Consider the following 18,432-nt stretch of genomic DNA (forward strand, 5'->3'; position numbering starts at 1 on the left):
GGGAAATTAACTGTAGCGAGTATAGGTGTATCATCAGGAGATTTGCACCTGCCCACCAATCACAGACATTTCAGGGAATCGGCGTCTTTTTTTTATTTAGGTGACCTAGCGCTATTCAATTTCAATTCGATTCGATTTTATTTATACAGCGTCAATAACAATAACAAATCGTCTCGAGACGCTTTACAAAAACCCGGCCTGAAACCCCCAGAGCAAGCCTGAAGGCGACGGTGGCAAGGAAAAACTCCCTTTTAACAGGAAGAAACCTCGAGCAGAACCCAGCTCATATGGAGGGACCCATCTGCCTAAGGCCAGCCGGGTACAGACAGAAGAAAGAGAGAAGAGAACAGCAAGATAAACATACATCTGTCATAGATACACATATCTGACTAAAGTGTACATGTGGAATCTTATGATACAAACTGATGATGTTACATGACAGTTTGAAAATGTAAGAGGAATCATAGGCAGGTTGGAGAATTGTTCATTCAGGTAGGAGTGGATAACTGCAGGATTCCATGAAGACTGGGCAGGCTGATGAGACCACGACAAGAGATGTAGTATAGAGCTCCACAGGAAACACACCACTCCAGGCCAGAGATACTCACAAGAAGAGGGGGGAAGAGGGGGGAAGGGGGACACACACAGCAGTAAACATTCTACATAGTAATAGCACAGAATTGCATGACTAGTAGTAGATAGGAAATTAGAGGGCAAGAGCTCTGTGCCAGAGAAAAAAACTAGCTACATTAGCAGCAAACTGATACATAGCTTCAAAGCCAGTTGTCCTACAATCTAGCTATTAACATAATAGAGAGCCGAAGTCCCGCCCCCTCTACTTCCGGGTTATGGGACCTATCTTTCGGAAAAAATATGAACGGCAGTCTATGGCGAAAGATAAATTATTTTCTGGTCCCGATCGACTTGTGCCTTGGATTATACATATGTTGTTTTTCAGAATAAAAAATGATTTTACATGTCAAGAATGTCACAGTTTGTCGCAAGATGGTTAAGTAAAACGCTATGGAAAATACGTAATTAAACGAACTACAAGTCCCGCATGCTGGCGCGTACAGAACCGACCAAAACTCCCTTCGTGTAACTACAGCTCTCGACATGACCCGATTTATAATGATTGTCACCTCGTTTGATGCTTCTGCCTTCGTCCTGGAAGAAGACGGTAAAGCTCAACAAGGAGACAGCCATAGTTCTCTAGTTACGTACATTGTTCCAGACGAGAGATGTAGTTCACTAAGCGATCTCATACAAAACCTAATGTTGTTCAGCTTATTTACGTCAAATAATTTATCTCTTGACGTGAAAAATTATCTTTTAAATTCACACACATCATATGTGAAATTCATCCCACAATTCGATCGGGACCAGAAAATAATTATGATCTCTCCATAGACTGCCGTTCATATTTTTTCGAAAGATAGGTCCCATGACCCGGAAGTAGAGGGGGCGGGACTTCGCCTCTCTATTGACTCGCATGAAAAACAGTCTTTTGGTTTTTCATTTAGGTGGAGAATCAGAAAATGAGAAAACAACCCGTTAAACGTTTTTTCAGTTTCAAAATGTAATCAGTTCAGAATCAACTCTTTCGCGTACCCTCTACGTCACTTTGCGTAACCCCTGATTGGGAATCACTGCTGTTCACTATTCAAGAGCTGCACTGTCTTTGTAGTTAGTGCTACTGCTATTGCACATATTTGGATTTATTTTGTACTCGAATTCCTCAGATGATGCTCGTATATAGACACATTGTTCTGCTGTTTTTAAGATTAGTGCATTCATTTTGTTGTATTTTGGTAAACTACTTTTTAGTTAGGGTGGTAAGTTTCCCTTTCACTGCTGTGTCACCTTTGAATTTCCCCGACAGAGATCAATAAATATACATATTATCTTAAGATAAGTATTGAAACGCTAAAGGGAGCAGTATTATTTTTTTCCCTCCCACCACTACTGTCATTTGGTCTGTGTAAAATATATGTCATTATACTGTATCTTTGGTAATAGCATATCAGAATCCATCTTTCAGTTATCCTGCCTGAACCAAAATAAGCATCTTGAGTTAATGACCTAAGCCAGCCTCCTGGTGTAAAGTGTCGCTGAATCCCTTTTGTTTAAGGCCCAGCTTCAAGAGTTTGTGGTTAAGACAGTAGCCCAGAATTTGGTAGCCTGGTCGTCACCGTCCTACGTTTCCGCCCGAAATTTGATTTCGGTCTGGCACGGAGTCTGGCCAAATTGCACTTCCGCAGTTCGCGTGTAACCACGCCAATCAGCGAACAGTTGAGTGATGACGCGGAACTCGCCTGCCGAGTTGCTTCCAGCGAAGCTTGTAGTTCAACAGAATAGCAACAATGGCGACGGAGGAAGAGACGCTATAAGCCATCCGCGAAGTTGTCTCAACTCTAGAGAGCATCACGGAATTAAAACCAGAACAAGAGGCTTGTCTTGTCAGTTTTATAAATGGCAAGGACGTCGTAGCTCTCCTTCCAACTGGCTTTGGGAAAAGTTTGATTTATTTAACTGGAAGCGGAAGTGGTAAACGTAAGAGCCTGAACTCCGGCGCACAATATACGTCATTACCAAACGTTGCTGATTGGTTAAGGGAACTCCAATGATTTTAAACCTCAAAATAAGCATCCGCCCATTACGGAGACAGATTCCTATTACATTGGGCCAGACTAACGTGCGAGACCAAAATCAAATTTCGGGCGGAAACGTAGGATGGTAACGACCAGGCTAAGAATTTGGCAAAAATATGTACAGTGTATTTCTTCTTCAGTGTATTTGTTCTTCACACTGCATGTATTGTTTGTGTGTGTGTGTGTATCTATGTATGCTTTGTAGGTACAATTACAAATGGCTTCACAACTACAAGGAGAACCTGCATGAGTTCTTTGATGAGCTGAAAACCGTTCTACCGGAGGAAACGCTGGTTATATGGAACCTCACCATGCCCTTAGCAGAGAACATCAAAGGAGGCTTCCTGGTGCCTGAGGTATGTCATCAACTTCTGTCATCCGGTCTTGCTGGATCAACTTTGCATATATTGTGTCCAGTATGTTCGCTGAGCGACTCTCGTAGTGCTCACTGTCCTCACAACCACAGTCTGAGTAACATCAGGAATTTAACTGACAACTGTGATATATGCAGTGAAGACTTTGAAGGAAGCATTACGATGACGCAGTGATGTTTAGCATATACAATGTGATCAGTTTATCATTTTGTCCAGTTTTTCAGTCATAAATCTTTTGCGTTTTCACCCTCATTCACCTCAGATAGAGCACAAGGCTCCCCAGCTGAGATATGATGTGGTTGAAGCCAACTTCTACAGCGGCACCCTGGCCAATGCCTACGGGATGGACGTGTTGGACCTCCACTTCCTGTTCCGCTTCTCGCTGCACCATCGCACGAAGGACGGAGTCCACTGGAACGCCATTGCCCACCGCATGATATCCTCTCTTCTGCTACAGCACATTGCACAGGCTTGGGGTGTGATCTTGACCAGTCCAACCCTGACTCCCATTGGTGAGACTGCACGCGCAAACCGGGAAGAAATATGCACCGACTTGTTTAGTTGCATGTTTAAGACGCCTGCAGTAACGTGGTGGTGGTCTTTTCTTTATACAGATATTACTCCTGCAAGTCTTTATCTGACTAAAATCTGTATTTATGGATTTAAGTTGACGTTGTTGTGCTTTCTAGAGTTCACTGAGGTTCCTGTTCAGCAGCCAGCCCACAACACTGCTCGAAAACTCGCAGGTAAGACACCAGATCATCAGATGATTGATTGACTGACTGATTAATGAAGGGAAATCAGTTTTCCTTTTCAAAATGGGATCTTTGCTACCTGCTTCTGCACGCTTGGATCCGCTCTCCGTCTTGTCACTACTTCTTTTTAACTTGTTTTTATTTCTGTCATCTCTTTCTCCCCCCGTCTTTCACAGACTGGCACTCGACAACGAATTCTTACGGCGGCAATGGGGAGGAGTTCTCCAGTGATGCGCTGCCTTCTGACTACTTGAGCTTTGAGGAAGACAAACCAAAGCCAAAGAGAAGTCGCTGTAAGGCCCCTCCCCCTTACAGACGATCGACTGTTCAGCAGCCGGCCCACAGCACTGCTCCAATGCATGCAGGTAAGACACCGGATCATCAGATGATTGATTGATTGACTGATTAATGAAGGGACATATTACAGATATTAATAAAATCGATCACAATAACCACATGATATTCCAGGATGAAAGCAATGTACATGGGGACAGATGTTTCTCACATACACGGTGACCTATCGCAGCCATTTTACAAAGTATTAATTAGTGCAGACTACATGTGCCAGGTTAACAGAAAACAAACATACAAGAACAATCTCTGGATTGCATTTAACCTCAAAGATGGATCAGTAGTTCTGAGTTGTCCTTTTCAAAATGGGATCTTCGTTACCTGCTTCTGCACACTTGGACCCACTCTCTGTTGGGTCACTACTTCTTTAACATATGTTTCTGTCATGTCTTTCTCTCCCCCCCCCCCTTTTTACAGACTGGCACCCGACAATGAATTCTTATAACGGCAATAGGGAGCAGTACTCCAATGATGCGCTGCCTTCTGACTACTTGAGCTTTGAGGAAAACAAACCAAAGCCAAGGAGAAGTCGCTGTAAGGCCCCTCCCCCTTTCAGACAACCCACACCACCACTGCCTACCCTGCCAGTCTACAGTCATCCATATGGACACCACGGAAGTGGTATTTGCACAGGTTTTGGTATGCTGACAAACCCGTGGTTCAGATTTTGCTCTGTAGTGAAAGAAAATATATATATGTATTTCAGTTCTAAGTTTTATGACAGGTATCTTTGAGTTTAACATGTCCTCTATGTCTTGTAGCTCATGACCACAGGCCCCCCCACTACAACCCTCACAGAGACCACCAGTTCGTGATGAGGAGCCGTTACTTCAGATACCACTACGGTCCTTACCCCCATCACAGAACCATTCACCATGACTATCAGAGTTACTACTACTGAGGCAAAAAAAGGTTGGATTCTTACTGGTGTTTGTTAATGACAAATGTTAAGTAGTTTTCTTATACATTAATGTGTGCGGTCATATATAGACTTGTTTGAATTCTTACATTTATTCATCTTCTGTAACCACTTCTCGTGTGAAAGGTCGCGGGGGGCTGGAGCCTGTCAACGGGCGAGAGGCGGGGTACCCCCTGGACATGTCCATCAGTCTGTTGCAGGGCATTTTTAATTTCAAAGCATTTTAATTTTATACTTATTGTTTGGGTTCTATTAAAGTTGATGCCAAGACAAGACTGTTTTCACTTATTTTAAAATTAAACTTAAGTTTTGCTGTAACATAATGTTTGTTTTGTCTCTTCATGTCCCTCACAGGTTGTTGGTTACAGTTAATTTAAAGTCTTAACTCTTCTTTCAACCATAGCAATCATCTTCTATGATATGTGCAGTCAGAAGTGGCTGAGAAACTACTTTGGATTTGTTTGCCACGGACAATGTCTTGTCTAGATTGGTGGTCTAAACTCAATTTGGGAAAATGCTACACCAGCTATTCTCCACAACAAAAACTCAAACCTTTTCAGCTTACAGTAGGCCTTGAGACTTCACCTCCTAATATGTCAAAAAGAGTGGGTTGTCCACAGATCACAGCTGTCCGATCCGAAGTTTCCTTCAGCAAGACACTGAACCCCAGTTTGCTCTCAGTGTTTGGTAATGTGCTGAAGGAACGAGCTATTTAAAGACAAGACCATCTAGGAGATGCTTCTTGCTCTGAAGTGAACTGCTTACTTTTATTGTCTGAATTACTACAAATACAAAAGATACAAAGGGTGGAAACGTATCAGTTGCTGCAAGTACAGTAAAAATAACTTATTAGTTTTACCCAGGTCCACAAAGAGTTAACAAAATTGGTGCAAAAACTTTTTCAATGATGGAAACACGGTGCCTTCATAATGTGACATTCAAGAATCCTGGACTGACAAATTAGCAAACGGCAGTTAGTTTTATGTCGAGACAAACACACCGCTGTGGTGAATAATATTAGTGCTATAGGTTTGCAAAATCTAGATACAGTTTCCTGAGAATAGTGAAAAGCAAAAGCGATATATATACGAGAATGATGAAGTGAAATGTTAGATGGAATAACAAGGTAGTGCAGAAAACAAAAACAAAGATTTTCTTGATGCTCTGTGGATCGATGCCGGGCTGATTTAGACCATGAGGAGACGGTGCACTTGGTGCAGCTGCTGCTGCGACAGGACGAGGCGGTGGACCTGCTCCTGTCCGCGGGTGCACGGAATGGCAACGCGACCTACAAACACTGTTCCTCCCTGCTTCTCTTCCTTGGCCTAGGGAACAACACAAAACAGGTACATGTGAGATTATTTCACACTAATTAATCTTGTGCAAAATGAAACTTTATTGATGTTTGTGCTGCATGTTAATACCTTAACAAAAGAGGAGACCGGGAACGTGGCAAAGTCGGAGGAAGCCTTTGCTCCGGGCTGATGTGAGACCACATGCTCGGCTACCTCGCCCTGAAACAGAAGGAAGTTTAAATATTTTCAATGGGCGTTTGATTTTGAATTGGTGACAGCTCATGGGTGTGGTATGTTTGATCAATTACGAAAGAGTCTGAGGGAGTGACCTGGAGTTTGTCCAGAGCGTCACTGAGGTTCTGAAGGCGAGCCGTCTGCTCCAGGAGCTGGGCACTGGCACTGACTGGACAAAACGCAAGAGACAAAAACAAATTACCACTCTGAGCACTCGGCTGCTAACAACACACACAAGTCCACTTCTTAAACGAACGTGTCCACACACACCTGCCGTCTTCCCGGTGATGTCCACCACTTTAACCTCTGCGCTCAGCTTCAGCAGCGTTGCGAGCAGTTGGTCGGTCCTGCGGTAGATGCCGGTGTTCAGTCCCTCTGGCGGCATGGAGCTTTCCTTGGACACCTTTGGCAGTTTGGGAGGGCAGAGTGGTGGCAGGGAGGCGAGCTGGGCTCTCATCTTCTCCGCCTGTGAGCAAGATACAATGCAATAAATATCAACATGGTTTAGAGAGCTCACAGAGTACAATAATTCATTAATCCCGCATACCTTGAGCCTGTTGTTTTCATTCTTGAGGCGTTTAATGCCCAGTCTCTGGGCCTCAACCTGCTGCCTGAGGAGCGGAGAATCCACCACCTGCATTGGCCCTGCCATGGATGGAGGCAGACCTGCTGGAGGAAGGAAAAGAAGAACGGTAATTAATTAATTATTACCATTTCACTGTGTAACTTTGCAGTCGTAGTGTGAACATGTCATTAAATACAATTACACAGCTTCATGAGAAAGTTATTGTATTATCAGCTGGTTGAAACTGGATGTTGCATCGTCTGTCAAACATAAATTACCAATATTTCAAATTATGTGTAAAATGTGGCCACATCCAGTCAGTAATTCACCTCCTGCAGATCCCTGAACGATGGAGGCGATTCCTGAGGCCGGTGAGCCTCTCAGGCCTTCAATGGTCATCTTCGACTGGGTAGTGATGCGTTGTTTCAGCTCAGCCTTCTCCGCCTCCAGCTGGTCGATGTCAGCCTGCAGAGCATCCATCGTCTCCTCAAACTCCCTGCAGATGAGAAGGAGAAGGAGAAGGAGAAAGAGGGAGAGTGAGGATGAAGATAAAAAAATAAAAAGCATAGCAGAGAAACAGAAGTGCTTCTTTTATCGTTCTTACTTTTCTTTCTTCTTAAGAAGGGCAAGGTTCTCGTCCAGTTTGGTCTGAATCTTCTCCACTCGTTCATCGGCGTCTTTGGTGGAGGTGTCCAGCTTCTTCTCCAAAAGACTCAGGCGGACATTGGCCTCACTCAGCTCCTCACCCTGAGACAAACAGGCACAACACCAGTTAAACCAGTTATTCTGTTTTGGTGCCTTTCATTTCAAACTGGTACACATACTCTTTTTTAAAACACGTTTTATTTTCAGCTTGTCACCTTAATCTTCAGGGACTTCTTGAGCTCCTTGATAACGGTTTCTCTGTCCTCTAGTTTGACGCCTAGACCCTCTGCGTCGGTCATCTCAGCCCTGACGGTGGATGCTCTCATCTCCACTGGAAGCGTCTAAGAACGGGAACAGAGAATGATCAAATACAAATGAAGCAGATGTGGCAAAGGGCAGGAATGTACATGGAATTTCAACGTCTGGTTTACGCAGACAAATATACTAATACCTTTCCCTGTGGCTTTTCAGCATCGTACTCTCCTTCCTGCATGGCTGTAGCCATCTTGTTCATGGTAGCGATGACAGAAGTGCAGGACTGTCGCAGCAACTCTGGGCCGTTCACACCATGGGCGCCGTATACCTTCGAGAAACAAGCGCAGGTAAATATAAAGGAGCGAGACGGTGGCAACCTGCAGTATGTCCACCTCCAAATTCAACAAAACTTATCACAGTAACTATTGATTTACCCAATTACTGCCAGTCAGTAAGTGAAAGTAAAAATTCTATTTAATCTTTGAGGCGATTGGTATATGACTGTAAATACCTGCTCCACAGCCTTGCAGGCGATATCCTCCATTTTCAGAGCATTGAGTCCTTCCTGTTCTCCCAGCGGAGCGACCATCTGAGCGCCAGCTGCAGCCACCTCCTGCAGTACTGCAACCACACGGGTCAACTGGCGCCTGCACTCTGTCAGCGTGTCTGACACCTGCCAGATAACACACAACAGGACAGTCAAACATACAGTATATACTGTGCTCAATCATTTCTGTGTGTTTTAGAGGGTTGACAATCAGTGGATGATGTCTACGTTAGTTTCCGTACCTGTGGTCCAAAATTGAGAGCAGCAGGAACTCCAGCTACGTCTGTCCCAGGCATGCGGCGGCGGATCTTCTTGCAGAACTGTTTGATGTCAGAGCAGGAAGTGTCCAGGTCCTTCAGGAGAACCGAGAGGCCAGAGCTCTCCTGTCCTGCAGCAAGGAAGGCCCGCAGACGAGCCACCTCCACTCCCATACAGTCCAGGGCAGTCTGGGTAAACTGGACGTGAGAGGAAGGAATAACGGTTTAGTTAGAGGACCACTTTCTCTTCTTTATGCAAATATGTCACAGTTTAGAAAAGAATTAAAATATATATTCATTATTTTTTATTTTGGCAGTTCCGGCTCTGCATACCAGACAAACTGGACCTACCTTAATGTGGTCAGCCAGCTGCACGGTACAGTCTTCAGTGTGATCTGCCAGATGGACGGTGTACAGTTGCTGGAAGACAAAAAAAGATCAAAAACAGTGAGATACTATATATTTTATCTCAGTTAGATGCTTTCTTTTGTTGACGAACAAAAGCCCAACAGAACTGCTTTTCCTTCAGCCCACAGCCTACTGTGAATGTTAAATGGAGCTTGTGTGTTTGGAAGAGAGGCCGCTTAAGTGTGTAATATGAAACACAATCTTTTGTTACCTGATAGTATTTGATGGCCTTAGTCAGCGGTTCCACCTGAACGGTCTCGTCCAGCTGGTCTTTAAACAGCAGGTCGATGAAGTAATCCAGGGAGCGCTCGTGGAAGCTCATTTCAGAGTGGAGTGTGCCCATGCGCTTAAAAACCTCCACACTGCAGGTATTCAGAGCCCTAGAACCAAGACGACACATCCAGATTATATAATTTTACAGTTTACAGCTTAAGACACAATTTTCTTTGGTAGTAATAAAACATTTTATTTTCCACTAGTGCTTACTGTTCATATTTGTGCAGGGTGGCCTGCAGCAGACTCAGGGAGTAGACCAGCCCTGAGGCAAAGCTGCGCTGCTCTCCTGGAGGCCCTCTGAACCCTGCTCCCTGTGCCAGGTTCCCGTTCAGGTCAAACTTCTCCTGAGCCTGTTTACTGATCAGCTCAGCCTGCACACCAGAGGATATTAAAAAAAACGTCAGCTCCAAACCGACCGAGTACGACGATTCAAATGGAGTGTCGCGCTGCCTCATACCTTGCAGATGAGCCTGGGAATGAGCAGGAGCACCAGAATACAGTCGTAGTCTCCACCGTGGCGGTGGAAGGAGTCCGGCATGAAGGAGGTAAGGAGGGACACCTGTCGTTTGGACTGAGCCACTTCCATTTTCCTCAGCTCCATCTCAATGGCCTGGAGACACGGAGTGAGATGGATGAAAGTCCATGTTGGCCTCAAAGACACGAGCTTGGTCAAGTTTAATCAGACATCATGCGGATCTCTTACCTTGGCATAGGCCTTGGTCTCTGCAAACTTGATCTTGAAGTCAAATAGCTCTGCAGGCGGCTGCTGGACTTGTTCTGCATTTGCATTCTGCTGACTGATCAGCTCCCTGTTGGCCTCCTAATGTCCAGAAAACAAAAACAACTCATACAGTGTCAGTGTGCACAACACGCACATGGTAACGCTTCCACAAATGCGCATTCTCTGCTCCCATTTGTCCACCTACCTGAAGCGTGGCTGTGAGCTCTCTGTACTTGTTGATGGTCTGCTGGTAATCAGCAACAGTCTCCTGTGCAGCTTCCACTCTCTTGTCTGCTTCTCTGACCTTTGCTACACTCAGGTCCACCTGCTCCCTCAGCTCCATCTCCGTCTCTCTGGCGTTCTCCTGAAGCTCGTCATTCATCTCATTGATGGCTTCCTGTTGATGCGAGGAAAAGTTCAAGTATTGGTAAATCAAAGGGTGAAGCCAGTTACTTAATAATCAACTTCTCTGAGGGTAACACTGGAGATGAATTATAAATGTGGCTGCACTGACCAGATCGGTGACTGTTTCTCTCAGCTCTCTGACTTTCTCCTCCAGGTCGAGGTTCCTCTCCGTCAGGGTCTCAACCATCTCCTCAGACCCCAGAGCAGCGTCCACCTAGTACATGTACACATACATCATTTAAATATCCATAATATAATTTGAGAGCAAAAGCAGAGACTCATAAAACAATTCTCTCTATGTACACGTTCTCAGTTCTCGCGTCTCCCTGGCTTCACCTGCTCCTTCAGCTCGTCGATCGTGGCCTCCGCCTGCTTTACTTCTTCCTGCAGTTTTTCCTTTTGAGTCCTCAGAGTCTCCAGCTCGGTGTTCTTCTTCTCCATCTGCTTCTGCAGCTTCACATGTTCCTGTTTCTCTGAGGCAGACAGATCACGCATCCTGAGGAAGAACACAGCAGCATTGTTTTCCCACTTTTTTTAGGAGTTTCAACAAGTTAAAATGTGGAGGAAAAAGTTTTTACTGACCTGACCAACGCCTCCTTAAGTCTGCTGTTCTGCTCCTCCAGCTGTTTGACTTGGTAACTTGAGGCAGCGCCATCTGAGCCTGCATGAAGAGAAACCAGACAAGGAGAACAGATGGAGATACAAGACACACGAATGAAATCTAAGTGAGCAGCGTACACATGCTGTTCATCGCTCCTCTCACACACCTTTCTCTGAAATCTCGTGTCTAATGATCTCCAGGTCCATGGACAGCTCCTCTACTTTCTCTTTCAGTGAGTCCACCTCCACCTGCAGCGACTCAGCTCGCTCTTCAGCCATCTCTTTGTCCAGCGTGGCCATCTCTATGGCATCAGCCGTGTCCGACATCTCTTCCATATAGCGGTCCTTGGCCTCGTGTGCCTCTCGGGCTTCCTGCAGAGCGGAGAAGGTACGATGTAAATATTAGAAAGCTAAGTCTGATGGGTGAAAAGCTTCTTCTTTCACTAATGCTATGTTTTTCTGTGTACCTTCTTGGCCTCTTTGAGTTGTTTCTGCAGCTCGGCCTGCTGCTCCTGCATTTTGGTCTTCCACTCCTGAAGCTGCTCCAGCTGGATCTTGTGTTTCTCCAGCTCCTTCAGCTTGGCCTTGTCCTCCGTTCTCTTCATCTTCAGAGTCTCCAGCTTCTCCTCCAGGTCCTTCACTTGAGCTCGCAGTGATTCTTCCTCCTAAGAAGAATGAATTATTGGAGGCAAAGTGGTGAAGACAGGTGACCTTGATGGATGAACAAATTTATTTAACTGGACTTCACTTAGTCCTAAAGATAGTGTAGAAACCCTGACCAAGTCCCAGCGTTAATATACGGGTTAAATATAACCTGTATAGCATTACTTAATTATTAAATAACTGAATCTTCCTGTGAATCTGCACAAACACTAAAGAGCAGTGAAGACAGATTAATACATTTCCTCCAAACACAAAGGTAGGGGACATGTCTCAGAAAGTGAAACCGTGCATCATCACCAGAATATTAACAGTGAGGACATTTCAAAACAGTTGTAAGGTATTGGGGAGGTGTGCTGGGAGTCATTTTTTCCTGTGATATTCTGAGTTTGTTAGTAAACTCATGCCAGGTATCATCAGCATGCATGTCACCAACAGAAAACTCTACCTGCTTAGATACGGCAGGTTCCACCTGGTCAAACAATAACGACATGGATCAAATAGAACAAAATTGTTAAAATGACAAACAGAATGGAGAAATAAAAGAATGATATGGAAATCTGATGAACCCACTGTGGTGTTTTTGTTTTTTTTTTGTTTTCCTGACTCCATAAATGATTGTTTTAGTCATCAGGGACCTACCTTGCTTGGAGTGGCTGGGGCTGCTGCTGCTGCTGCAGGCGACCCGATGGGCTGAGGCATGACCGGGGCACCCAGCGCACCCTGCTGGGAGGACAGGCCTGCCTCACTGACATCACCAGACAGAGAGGACGCAAGACTCTCACGAGACGCCTGTTGACAAAGGCGAGTATGCGTCAAAGATTGACGAGTGCTTTGAGGAAGTTGAGGAAAGAAGCAGGCTGAGACCGTGTTGTTAGGTCAGTAAACAATCAGATTTTCAAAACAAGAGCTTCTGCCACAGTGAACATGCAACTTTGATAACCTCAGTGAACGTGGTTAGATTCATTTGTGAAAGCTTCTTCATTTCACGTGTCTTCATGTGACAGAACGTATCACCTCTCGCCCTCAGAAGGGGACACCGGTGAAGGACGACAGATTCAATAGTTTTCCCCACCACCATTCACCAACATTACAGAGCGTACCCTCAGCCTCAGCGGCAAGCTGACGCGGCCAGCGGAGCGTACCAAGAGGGAGGGGAGCGAGGTAGCTGGTGCAAGACGTGGCGTACTCCACTGCCACAGTGTCACCAAAGAGACTGCGTTAGGACTGCGTTATATATTCTAGCTACCAAATCAGTTATACTACCATCCTGATTGTATTGTGCTCAGACTGGATGTGACTTTTAAACAGAGAAGTGCAGACAAGTTTCTACTAAACAAAGCTTAAATTACTTAAATAGTCACATAAACTTTACAATTATGGTTTTAAGGCAAGTTTCTATTGATACAACAGTCATTATTACTATAAACACCTAACTGTTTTTTCCTAAATGTACATTAACTCTAAAATAACCAAACTTCAGAGGTGACTGCAATCTTAAATCCTTCTGTTTTGATGCCCTCTGACCTCTGCTGTCTGCAGTAGACAAGCTCACCTTTGCAGAGCGGCGGGTAGAAGACTGGAGGATAGGAAGAGGTGAGTTGCAGAGGGAAAGATGCACACACAGACACACACACACACACACACGCACCAACGGGCGGATACACACACACACATCCAGCGATGAAGCGAGATAAAAGATTAGCAGCACATAAGCAAACCCACTGTTAGTTTATATTGACTGATCAGAACGTTGATTGCTGCATGCACCATTTAACTCCATTTTAAAGAATAGTTATTCATGATGACTCAAGGCACATGGTAAAATGTGACTTCATGCAATAATGTGGAAAACATCACTGAACTGTGGGCCGTGAAACAATCCAAGCGCCATCTAGATGTCAATAAAACTGGCACAATTTTAGCTTTTAAATGTGTACACAAGATGTCACCAGAATAAAAATGTAAATAAAGTGAAGACTGAAAATCAAGAAAAAAAAAAATCATGTGCAAACAATTGCTATATATATATATATATAATGATATATTTTATGTCCCGTGCAGATGTCAAAAGAATTAAAAGGTAACTTAAATGCAAAAGATGATTAGTGTGATTAAAAATCAAGCCGAAGCAAATGTGCCGAACTTTAATATTTCTACCTTCTTTACGCTCGCTGGTGTCTGGAAAAAAAGGTATTCAGGAAAAACAAAAAAAAAAATGAGAAGTCAGCTCAAAAGTTGAGAGACAAATCAGGAAGTTGTTTGAATTGACCCAGTGTTGCAGTGCTGACAGTGCTGATGACAACCCAGAGGTACTCATCCCAGCACTCCTTGCTAATCTGATTAATCATCTTCAAGGTATTTAAACCAACATAACTTGTCAAGCAAGAGATTGAGTGTCTGCAATGACTTAGAAAGTGAGAGTGTATCGATAAAACACATGACAGATGTATGTTTATCTTGCTGTTCTCTCTTTCTTCTGTCTGTACCCGGCTGGCCTTAGGCAGATGGGTCCCTCCATATGAGCTGGGTCCTGCTCAAGGTTTCTTCCTGTTAAAAGGGAGGTTTTCCTTACAACAGTTGTCTTCAGGCTTGTTCTGGGGGTTTCAGGCCGGGTTTTTGTGAAGCGTCTTGAGACGATTTGTATTGTTATTGACGCTATATAAATAAAATTGAATTGAATTTGTTAAATCTACAATACATAATCTAACCTTCTTGGAAGCCGAGGACAAACAAAAGATGACTAAACTGACAAACGACACAACAAACAAGATATAGCCGTCTACCTGCTTGGTTGTTCTGGGAGTCTCTGGAATGTCTAGAGAGAGAAAAATACAGTTTTTAATATTTATTTATTTATTTATTTTTTACTTTGACACAGTATGATTCACAAACATGATTTCCCATCATCCTTGCTCACCTTTTTGTTTAAGTGTCCTTGCTGTTCCAGACTCAGGAGTCTCTGGTGACGTGGCACTGGAGCCCTCTTCCACCACCTGGATCTGCTCAGAGTGATAGAGAAATATAATCAGGACAACATGACAAAAACAGAAACAAATCATATATTTTAGCCAGGAGTTGAGAACAAATACTGTTAGAAAAAGAAGTTTAACTTTAATTTTCTAAACAATCAAAGGCGATAGTCCTTTGTCTGTTTCCAAGCATGAAACCACAGAAATGACTGTCAGTGACTGATTCTATTACACTATTATCAAATTGTCATGTACAAAACACATTTATGTCACTAACCTGGGACTGTCTGACAAATATCCCATGATTCTCGTCACAGGTGAAGTAGCGTTTCCCCTGCACGGTGCCATCGTTCTTGCCCTTGGGCTCATCCAGTATGACACCCACCCATTTTCCAGAGGCGAAGAGGGTGGCGCCAATGTAGGCAACAGTTCCACGCTGACCCTTGCCCGTCACCTCTACTATAGAGCCAATCTGGGAGACGAAGAGCGGATAAATTGATATTAGTCAATCCAACCATCCATTCTGGAAGTTATTCTTTTCTTTATTTTGTCTGCCTTGAAAGACGACTTACCTTTGGAGGTTTAACACTCTCCACTGTTCCTGCACTGCTCATTTTGCTGATCAGTGGGCTGGTCAGCTGAAGGATGTGAGGAACACAGTTGAGGAAGAAGATGAGGAAATATGTCAAAAAAGAAAGTCAGATTACCAGTGGGAAGGAGGGGTAAAAAGTGGAGACAGAGATATTACAGAAAAAGAGACAAGGCCATTACATACCAGAGAATTTATTGTTTATATCTGAGAATTCCTGAGGCATGGTGTCTTTTTAAATCTTAATTTCGGTCAAATACACATTCCTTAGTAGAAGTACGTATGACAAAGTATATTTAATGCATTTTAATACTGCTTACAACACCTATAAGACCCCAAAAAAAGATTTAATAACTCTCCCTGATCCAGCTATTAAGAGCAGTCAAAAAACACCCAGTCACAACATAGCCCCAAGGCCACCGAGCACAGAAACACACTCATGCAACCGGTCATATGTCTTGGATCACAACAGACGTCCTAATAAACAGAAGCAATACCCCAGACAAAGATGCTCATTCAAGATAAACTAGGGCTGGGGTAAGAGCCTGAGCCTTTTATTGAGCCGTAGGACCATGTGAACTCACGCAGTCTCGCAGTTTTAAACCACAGGGCAGAAAAAAAACGGCTAGAAAAGGTTGATTACACCTCTATAGCCGAAGCTGTGTAGAGTACCTACTTAAATAGCCGCCACTTTCGGATTAATGAGGAAAATGTTTCGGTAACTTCTCTACACGATAACCTATACTCGTAGCTAAATTAGAAATTATACTACATTTGATCTGATGACACAATATGCAAGAAGGTGAAGCCTACATCCTTTATATATGGTGAGTGCACAAAACCTTTACTTTTCATAACATTTTACCGTAAAAGTGTAATTTTCAATGCATTCATTGATATTAAATGTCCGTGTTACTCACCCTGGGAGTATACGAATGCCGTCTGCTCAAAGCCATATTTAAAAGTTAATAGTTTCACCTCCAGTACAAAGAGAAGGCTCAGTTGCTAGTTTTTCCCTTTACTTTCTCATCCCTTCCGCTTTTCCCCAGAGAGATAAGAGGACAACGCAAGAGACTGTGATTTCAGGGAGGGGTCTTTGTGATGCATCACGACACGTCAGAGCTGATTTGAAATGAGTAAGGGAGGGCAGTAACCAGCTAGCTGTTGTTGTTTTGTTCCACAGGAAGGATGAATGGATGTTAGCTTGACATGACATGGAGGCAGTGAAATAAGGAAGAGGTTGTCAAATTATTAACATTTAAATGGCTATATTTACACGACACCCAGTTCATAAACATGGGCGTGACGAGAAACTTCAGTTTTATCATTTTTGATATAGTATCTTCTTGTATTTCTCATTTAATCTACCTAACGTGACCTTTAATTGACCAACAAATGATGAGCTTGTCTAATCCTTCAACCAGCTACCAGCTGACAAACAGTGGCTAACAATAGCTAATGCTTTTACGCTTGGTGTTGGATTATTAAGAAGCTAAATTAGCTAATTTAATTATTTACCTGACATACAACAATAGGACCACACCTATAAAAAAATAACAGTGCAACCAAATGTAGCCAGTGACTTTGACAACAGCAGGGAGAAATGTCATGAAACACAAACAATCTCTTTTAGTTTAATGTTTTTAGTTCAAGCTACATTAAAAATAATACCCACAGCTGTGCTAAATCCGCTTTTTATACCCCCAAATTGACCTTTATTTAGAATAGCTCTACAAAGCTAGCGTTGACACAGGCTAAATCGGTTTACAACATTAGCAACTCAGGTAAAGTCGGAAATACGAGCACCGTTAAGGAGCTGACATAGAACAGCTATATTTTGTAATGCAGCTCACCTGGCGTACAGATATTCCTGCCTTTAAGTCGAGCTCTTTGAGGTTTTCATGCAAGTAATAATCCTCTGTTGTTACTTTTTGGATACCTAGCTTGGAAATCCGGTAGCCTTATTCCGGTTTTTGACAGGTCACTTCCGGTATTCCATCAGCCAAACAGACGAAGAAGAAAAGAGGGGGAAACAGCGCCCCTGGTGGCCGTGTACACTCATTAACATTAGCGCCCATGGCTTTTGTAGTTGTCTATATTTGGGGTTAGGTACATTTTATGTAGTATCTTCTTCTTATCAAATGCGAAATACTTTATTAATGCCCGGAGGGGAAATTAGGTTTATCACATATAGTCCAACAAACCACAGTATAAAATAAAAATACAGAATCTTAGACTTAGACTTAGATAAACTTTATTCATCCACAAGGGAAATTGCTTGGTCACAGTAGCTTAGTTGTACATAAAAAACACTCTTAAGAACCTCAGATTAAAAAAAAAAAAGATTAAATTAAATGAAATAGAAATAAAAAATAAGTAAAATAAAATCTAGTAAGATAAAATAAAAATAGTATAAGCAAAAATGTACAAGTTAGCATATTAGCATATATGTACAAGAAATAGAGAAGGAAGAATATAAATTATATATACAGGGTAAGGTGTAAGGTGCAATAGAGTCCATTAACATTAATAACATGGAGTTATCATAAGTAAAAAGAAGCAAGAATAAGACTTATACACAATAAAACAATATATACGATAAAGTATGGCCAAATGGACAGGTACACCTTACAGAAAAGGCTAAAGGCAAAGTTAAATACTTTATAAACGTTATAATTGTTAATACAATAGTTAGGCAGTATATGATCATGTTAATAATAGGTGATTACACTAACGCACTATTATTGCACAGATTAAATGCTTAATCATCAGTTTTATAAAGGAGAATACACCTTTAAAAGTCTCCAGTGTGAGAATTTGCAGCTTTTCCACGTTTTATATAATATAACCAAGAAAGGAAAACATGTATATAATAATATTTGTACCAATTCGTCACTAAACAACAATTTTATGATGTAATTTTCTATTGAAACTGTGATGGAGACACTCATTT

At 42.9% G+C, this 18,432-nt stretch overlaps 2 protein-coding genes across 6 annotated transcripts in view; one reads left to right on the forward strand and one right to left on the reverse strand.

Annotated features, from left to right (window-relative positions):
• The window catches only part of fam113 (family with sequence similarity 113), a 7,279-nt gene extending 1,922 nt beyond the window's left edge, over positions 1-5,357 (forward strand). Inside the window, exons 5-11 of the mRNA XM_084547551.1 lie at positions 2,857-3,007; positions 3,288-3,537; positions 3,715-3,771; positions 3,957-4,145; positions 4,549-4,770; positions 4,893-5,043; positions 5,177-5,357. Of these exons, the coding sequence (XP_084403677.1) occupies positions 2,857-3,007; positions 3,288-3,537; positions 3,715-3,771; positions 3,957-4,145; positions 4,549-4,770; positions 4,893-5,032 (1,009 nt within the window). The 3' untranslated portion in view covers positions 5,033-5,043; positions 5,177-5,357. The remainder of the gene's footprint in view (positions 1-2,856; positions 3,008-3,287; positions 3,538-3,714; positions 3,772-3,956; positions 4,146-4,548; positions 4,771-4,892; positions 5,044-5,176) is intronic.
• Positions 5,358-5,798: 441 nt separating this feature from the next.
• Positions 5,799-17,698, reverse strand: LOC311487813 (dynactin subunit 1-like). Of its 5 annotated transcripts, none has more exons than XM_084544197.1 (30): positions 17,333-17,698; positions 15,463-15,528; positions 15,168-15,362; positions 14,839-14,920; positions 14,705-14,736; positions 14,079-14,099; positions 12,561-12,710; positions 12,367-12,390; positions 11,726-11,923; positions 11,426-11,630; positions 11,241-11,319; positions 10,995-11,154; positions 10,768-10,872; positions 10,459-10,650; positions 10,236-10,352; positions 9,990-10,142; positions 9,743-9,903; positions 9,468-9,636; positions 9,200-9,268; positions 8,834-9,046; positions 8,556-8,717; positions 8,241-8,372; positions 8,005-8,130; positions 7,749-7,891; positions 7,474-7,640; positions 7,127-7,245; positions 6,850-7,045; positions 6,675-6,748; positions 6,475-6,564; positions 5,799-6,375 (listed from the first exon to the last, which is right to left on the reverse strand). In XM_084544197.1, the coding sequence occupies exons 2-30, from the start codon at positions 15,502-15,504 to the stop codon at positions 6,238-6,240; spliced, it is 3,714 nt and encodes a 1,237-aa protein (XP_084400323.1). In that variant the 5' UTR covers positions 15,505-15,528; positions 17,333-17,698; the 3' UTR covers positions 5,799-6,237. The 5 variants fall into 5 exon arrangements, with proteins under 5 accessions (XP_084400323.1, XP_084400322.1, XP_084400324.1 ...); XM_084544196.1 differs by having other exon boundaries at positions 7,127-7,248; XM_084544198.1 differs by lacking the exon at positions 14,079-14,099 and having other exon boundaries at positions 7,127-7,248.
• Positions 17,699-18,432: the final 734 nt, after the last annotated feature.

This window comes from Chelon labrosus (genome assembly GCF_963514085.1).
Source record: "Chelon labrosus genome assembly, chromosome: 1".
Lineage (NCBI taxonomy): Eukaryota > Metazoa > Chordata > Actinopteri > Mugiliformes > Mugilidae > Chelon > Chelon labrosus.